General features: G+C 56.1%; 2 protein-coding genes across 2 annotated transcripts in view; both read left to right on the forward strand.

Moving 5' to 3' along the window:
• The window catches only part of FA2H (fatty acid 2-hydroxylase), a gene marked incomplete at its 5' end in the record, with an annotated part of 1687 nt that extends 1524 nt beyond the window's left edge, over window positions 1-163 (forward strand). Inside the window, one exon of the mRNA XM_009871531.1 lies at window positions 81-163. Coding sequence (XP_009869833.1) covers window positions 81-163 — 83 coding nt within the window. The remainder of the gene's footprint in view (window positions 1-80) is intronic.
• A 2363-nt stretch (window positions 164-2526) lies between these two features.
• MLKL (mixed lineage kinase domain-like) lies at window positions 2527-6883 on the forward strand. The gene is made up of 10 exons (XM_009871543.1): window positions 2527-2983; window positions 3154-3267; window positions 3364-3538; window positions 3647-3744; window positions 3834-3969; window positions 4476-4560; window positions 4965-5113; window positions 5300-5349; window positions 5817-5957; window positions 6831-6883. The coding sequence occupies exons 1-10, from the start codon at window positions 2527-2529 to the stop codon at window positions 6881-6883; spliced, it is 1458 nt and encodes a 485-aa protein (XP_009869845.1).
• Window positions 6884-6920: the final 37 nt, after the last annotated feature.

The following is a 6920-nucleotide window of genomic DNA, read 5'->3' on the forward strand; positions in this document are numbered from 1 at the left end:
CGAGCAGGCTGCGCCCGGTGACTGGCGGCGTTTCGGTGTTGGCGATGCCGCAGGCTAAGCGCTCTCTCCCCTGCCCGCAGGCTTTGGCATCAGCACCCGCTTCTGGGATCACCCCTTCCGGACGCTCATCCCCGAGGAGGAGACCTTTGAGAAAGAGGACTGATGGCCCTGGTGCCCGGCTGCCGGCTCCGTCCCTCCCGGGCTGGGGCTGGCATCCCTTCCCAGCTCTCGGCGAGACGCGCTGCTCCCCAGTCCCCTTCCCCAGGGGCTGGGCCACCACAGTGGTGGCCCCTCACCGGAGCATCCCCACGGTGCTGCCGAGTGGGGCGAGGATGCGGGGAAAGGGGAGGAAGAGGAGGTTGCTCCTCGGGGGGAATCCTGCCCCTTCCTCACCGTCCTCTCGCTTCAGGCTACAGATGTGCGGGCAGGTCTGCTGCCCGAGAGATGAAGTGCCCGATGTCACCAGCTTAAATCTGCTCTGGCACCTTGCTGGAACCTCCTGGGGTGCCCCCTCCCCGTTAACCCCGTCCCCTAACTCATGCCAAAGGGGCTCCTCTAGCCCGGGTCCATCTCCCGGCCCCAGCCCAGCACAAGGTTTCCTTCACCTGCGGACCTTGGCGGGGAGGGGGGATCCCACAGGTCCAGATTTTTGCCTTTTTCTAACCATCTGTATCTCTCTGCCAGATTTATCAAGTTGTTTTTCTAGGCATTGGCTACTTGAAACTCAGACTCCAATGAACACAATTGCTCCGAGGTGCCTTTTTTTTGCTGATCCTGTGATTATCTTTTTTTTTATTTTATTTTTTTTCCTAATGTTTACCGCAGATATTTAAAGGTTTGGAATAAAATTATATGTGAAACTGTAGACACTACAATTGTAAATATACTGTATATTTTGGAAAAAAAAATAAAAATAAAGCCTTTTAAAAAGGATCTGGCTAACGCGTAACCCTTGGGGCTGCTCCCACGTCCGGTGCGTCGCTTCCCCAGGGTACCTTGTGGTTGCTTTTCTCACTTCCCCGTGCTGACGACAGCCGTGCCGCGATGAGGGAGACATTATGTTGAGGTCTGAAGCAGGAAAACGACAGTGAAAAGTGGGTGAGCCTGGGCTCTGGGGAACAGGAAGGTGGCTGAAGCTGTCGCTCAATTCTCCAAAGTTGGGCACCGGTGTCACGTGCCACCGCCGCGCTTCTCAGAAATCAGCCGTCGATCGACCCGTTGACAAAACCACCTGCGAAATCTTCCTGTGCTCCCGGCAGAGCTCTATTTATTTATTTATTTTCAGCACCGGTGCCCATCTGTTGATGCTGGAGGGGGTGAGATGCCCCCGAGGCTGCAGGATGGGGAAGATCTTGAAGGACCAGCAATCGCTCGCTGTGGGATGGGTGTGCTTTTGGAGGGTCCTGCTGCCTGGAGCTGATGCTAACGGCGATAGCGTGCCCTGGGCAAGCCTTTCCATGGCTGGTGGCAGGGCAGAAAGGGGTTGGGATGCCGGTAATTCCTTCTTCCACCAGGCAAAACCCGCCACGGGGGGACAGAGGTTGCTTTCCCCATCACTCTGAGCTGCTTTCAGGGAACAGGGGAAGCCAGGGCGGTGCGGAAAATCATACCGTGGGGGGGTGGTTGCACAATGTCCTTTCCGCTGCCCTGTGAGAGCAGTGACCGGGGAAAGAACCCTATAAATCCTCCTCCTGCCCTGCCTCGCCACTCTGCAGAGGCAAGAGAAGCGGGGCCGGCTAAACCCAGTGGATTCAGCAAGAGTTTCCTCTTTGCAAGAGAGATTCCGAAGAGGAAAAAGGGAGAGGGCACATTTCTGGGTACGCTTCTGTCTTCTTCCCAGCTGGCTGCATCGATGGTGGGGATCTGCTGCTGCTTATTTCCCTGCGAGAGGAGCGGTTTTCTGGCCAGGGACCGTGGCTGCGGGGATGCTGAGCAGGGAGAACGAGTTGTGTTTGAAACCTGAAGCAGGCAATACAGAGCGAAGGGGTGGAAATATGGAGAAGTCAGGGATGCTGGCGCTGTGAAGGTGCGAAAGCTTCTATCGGGTGGGTGACAATGAGGAGGGACGTCAGCTAGAAATTAAAATGGATCTTTATGGTCAAAGGCGTAGGCTGTGTGGGCAGGACCCCAGGGTGGATTGGGGCTGGTGCTAAAGTAATTTACACAAATCAAGTCAAAATATCTCTTGCTAACGTGGAGCTAGATGTGCCGATACTGCTGCTGCCGACATCTCTGCTTGTGTTTGCTCCGGTCCGCACGAACGGCCACGGTGCCGGGCGAAGCAGAGAAGGCAAAGCAGGGGTAGGATACAGGAAGGGCTGTAGGAGACCTTCTCTTTTTTCCCATGGGTTTTATTTTATTTTTTTTTCTTCTTTTTTTCCTTCAGAGGGTGGTGGGCCACGTGTATGGCTGTTCTTTAGAGTGGAAAAGCTGCATCCGGCTGATCTCCAAGCGGTCCCCGAGGCTCATCCCCACCAGACGCGGCCAGCCCACGTCCTCAGTTGGCCAAAGCTCTTTGCTGCAAGCATGGATGTCCTGGACAAAGTCCTCTCCTTGGCCCAGCTCATCTACACCCAATTCGAGCAGGTGAAGTGCTGCAAGCACCAGTGCCAGCGCCTCGTGGAGCGCATCCAGATCCTGCTGGCACCCGTGAGGATCCTCAAGGCTCAGCCCCGAAAGCATATCTCCTACCACGAAGAGGAACTGCTGAAGAAGCTGCTCTGGGTGCTGGGGGAAGCCCAGAAACTAGTGATGAAATACAGCCAGACGAGCTGGATCCAGAAGTTCCTGAGAGCCCACAGCACCAGCGAGGAGTTTGTCTGGGTGAACAAGAGCCTGGGGGACATCGCCCAGGGGCTCTCCCTCCTGCTGCAGGTGGAGCAGAAGCAGGCTTTCCTGGAGGCTTTCCAGGAAAAGACACGTTGCAGGCAGGATGCCGAGGACCTGAAGGATGACAGGGCTTTCTTGGACCAAGTGATGGCAAGTAAGTGTGCGTTTAGCAAACCCTACCGGTGCTTGGCGTCTCTCCGAAGCTGCTGCCCAGCTTTGGCTTGATGGCCACAGCCAAGGAGGGACAAAGGGACAGTTAAACCACGTGAAAAACTAACTGCATTGCTGTCCATCGGCCCCACAGCTGCGCATTTGTCTCCCCAGGTACTGAGGAGCCTGAAGACAAGGATTGGGAGATCTACAAGGACAGGCAGGGCATGGAGAGCCAAGTAGACTGGATGCAGCGAGAGCTGAACAAAATCGTTCGCGTGATGGACCGTAAGTCGGCGCCACACCTCCGGGCGCCCCTCACGCTGTGTCCCTTCCATCCCTGAGCCCTGCCTAACGCGTCCCTTGTTCCCGTGACGGGCGCAGGCTTGAAGAAAGTCAACGTCGGTAAAAGAGCAGACATCACCGAAATCGAGCGGGACCAGCTCACCTTCTACAAGCAGCTGCAGGACACCGAGAGGTACAACCTCTACGAGGGCGAGTACCAGAAGTACCCCGTCGCCATCAAAACCTTCAAGAGGCCGCTGACCACCGACCCTGTGTGAGTCGTCCCGGGTGGGAGGGACACGGGGCAGCCAGGGTGGGAGGGTGGCACGGCGCCACGGCACGGCTCGTGGCCGGGGTGCTCACATGCTTTCCCTTTCTGCAGGAAGGTGAGAGACATCTTTGAGAAGGAGATTCAGACCCTGAAGAAGTTTGAGTCTCCGAACATCCTACGCATGTACGGGATCTGCATTGAGGAGACAGGTAGGGGGTGTCACATGAATGTCCCCCTTTGCCTCCCCTGCACGTCCCCAGTGCTAGCTGGCAGGGTGCTCATGGTTTTTGCTGTGCAGATGGGAGCCCCTGCTTCTCCATCGTCATGGAGTACTGCAAGCACGGGACACTGCGGGATGTGCTGACCAACCAACGACATCTCAGCTGGGACATCCGCATCCGGATGGCCCTGGGAGCTGCCAGGGGCCTGTACAGGTGAGCTCCTGCCTAAACTGGGGAGTGAGTCCTCCCGCAAAAGCCGTGCTTGGCTTCCTGGTACCTCTCAATCAGCAGTGGCATCCCGTTAAATGCTGCTTCCACCAGCTTGGGTGGTGGGACGGGAGGCTAGCGAAGAGGTAGGTGGTGGGCTTGGATGTGGTAGCACCCGTCTCCCCTGGTCGCTGGCCCCTGCGTGTGGCTTCAAGCCTGCAAAAACCTGGAAAGGAGAAACCCCCTTCCCCGCGCCCACAGGCCAGCTTCAGGAGGACCCTTACAGCCCGGCCACTTCTCTTTAAGGGTGCTGCTCATCCTCAGGGCTTGTTGTTTTGCCCATGGTGGTTCTCTGAGCCACTGCTGGAAAGGTTGGCTTGGCGAGGCTGGACCACCAAGACAGGCAGAGAGCTGCTCGCTTCTCTGGGTGGATGTCAGCCCATCCCCGGAGCCTGGAGTTGGGGATGGGTCTGTCACCAACGTGTGTTGCCTTTGCTTCTGTCCGGCTGCAGGTTGCACCAGACAGAGGAGAAATCCCGTCTCCACGGCTGCATCTGTAGCAGCAAGTTCCTGGTGGCCGGGGATTACTGTGTGAAGGTAAGGACCATGCTTGGAGAAGCTCTGGGGAGTTGTGCATGGGTTTTGGTGGATGTCTCCCTGCACTGACACTGAAGGGAATTATGATGGTCCAGAATAAAACCTGGAGTAGAGCCATCTCCGCTCTCACCTTAGATGCTCATACCTCAGTTTATCATCAGCAAAGCGAGCGTTTCTGAGCCGTCCACCCTGGGATGAGCTGAAGCTAGGACAACTCACCTGCTGCCTCCTCCTGTGGCTTTGCTTGCAGCAAGAGCCACCTGCTGGGTGGCACGCGTGGCTCTGAGCCAGCCTTTGCTGCCCAGGTCACCTCGCTCTGCTTTCTCCATCTTGGGGCCCATCCCCAGCCCTGCCACAGGTTTCTGCAGGCAATGTTTCTACCGCTTTTCCTTTCTGTCAATCAGCTGTCGGGGTTTGAGCTTTGCGAAACAGAGTCGTCCATCAAGAGGAAATCCCGGAGGGACTGGAAACAAGTCCCTATGCTGGCTTACGTCGCCCCTGAGAACCTGAAAGACATCAACTACCCTTACAAGAGGCCCTGTGAAATATACAGGTGTGTCCATCCCTCCCGGGAGAGATGCCTGCAAGCCAGCAGGTGTCTGGCAGGGTAGCTGTTGAGCTATGGAGGAAGGATGGGTTTAACCAGACACGTGAGGAGCCGTTTGTAGTTGGCATAGCCCGACAGCCTCCTCCATTAGAAAAGGGATGAATTCTGAGACTCTTGCTTGTCTCCTTCCAGCTTCGGCATCGTGCTGTGGGAGATTGCAACCTCCAAAATCCCATTCGAAGGTGAGACAGAAGTGTGTGGTGACCTGTGTAAAAGCCAGGCGGCCCAGCGCAGCTGCCGTCTGGTGTCAGATGCTCCTTGCTCCTTCCCAGAGCATCTCGGTGTGCGAGTCCCAGCACCAGTCCCTGCTGTGCCCGGCTCCACTCAGCAGCTTTATAGCTTCTCCCGGGGTTCCAGCACAGTAAAGCATTTTTGCACCATATTTAAGCTTCAAACATACAAAAAATTTTTGCCTCTACTTGGTGTTCCTGTGTGTTGAAGCACAAACCTGGCTCCTTGCTCCGCTGGAGCCCCACGGTGTCGTGCCAGATACGGTAGGGGTTCACTGCAGGTACACTTTGGGTGGCTTCTCTGCTGGCTTCTCCAGGAAGGCTCTTGGCATGGCTTTGCACTGGGTTTCCTCCCCAGCACCCTCCTGTGGCAACAGAGCTCTGCCCTGACACTCCCGTTCCCACACGTGTTCGTCTAGGCTGCACTCCCCAGGAGATCGTGGAGAGAACCTGCAACCGCCACTACCGGGACCCTGTTGGGGAAGATTGTCCTGAAGACCTGAGGAAAGTCACCGATGAGTGCCGGGCCTTTGACCCTTCCCAGCGCCCTTCTGCCGAGGGTAAGCGTCCTGGGCACTGGCTCCACAGGCCAGTTGTACCCCCAACCAGCTGCTTAAGTGGTCGATTTGCCCCTTATTTTCCACGGGAATTTGTCCCCTTATACTAGACTTCTTTTTCTCCTGTTGTGTGGTGGTTTATGCAGTTAAACTTACCCACGCCAGGACAATAATCACCTGGCTGCTCATTTGGTATCACATAAGAGAAAGGTTTCTCTCAGAACGGGGAGCAGAGGTGTGTGGGTGAATCCTGCAGATGTCATAAGCCGGAGGGGCAGCCGCAGCACGGTGTGGGAACGTTCCCTGCCCTGGGCTTTGAGCAGTAAATTGCAATCTCAGGAATTGCTCTGCAGCGATTTCACCGTCTCTGAAGCTGGTCTGGGTCTGATCAGATACATAATTGGTCTCCTTTGGACGATTTAACAGAAAGAGCAGGAAAAGATAGAGGAACATTTCTAGTGTGCTTGGAGGCACAGAGGTTGTACCCTACCCTCAGCTCATCTCTGTAAGTGGAGAAACCCTCCTTCAAGCCCACCTGCTCCAATTTCCATACAAGAGACGTGGGAAATGCACTGTGCGCCGCACTCTTTGTGCCTCCCTGTCCCAACAGCGGCTCCCTCAGCAGAGCCTGCTGCAGGGAGTCTGAAGCAAAAAACTCTCAAATCACCACAGGCAAAGGTGCACTGAGGATACGGCCTGTCTTTATTGCTCTAATCCAACGTGCAGCCGAGCCTGCGCGGTGCTGAGCTGGAAGGACGTCGTCTCAGGGCGGTTGCTGAGCATCTCTCCGTCTGCACGGCTGCTTCCCTTTGCGCTATTCTCACCTGTGCCCGCTGTGATGTGTTCTGATCAGCGCCGTCTTGGCTTTTTTTGCAGAGATTGTGGACTCACTGGCCGACCTGCAGAAAAGCAGAAGCCAAGGCAGTTAACCGCAGGAAGCGGGGCCGGGTGACGGAAAGCAGCCAG

This window comes from Apaloderma vittatum, unplaced genomic scaffold (genome assembly GCF_000703405.1).
Source record: "Apaloderma vittatum isolate BGI_N311 unplaced genomic scaffold, ASM70340v1 scaffold29860, whole genome shotgun sequence".
Lineage (NCBI taxonomy): Eukaryota > Metazoa > Chordata > Aves > Trogoniformes > Trogonidae > Apaloderma > Apaloderma vittatum.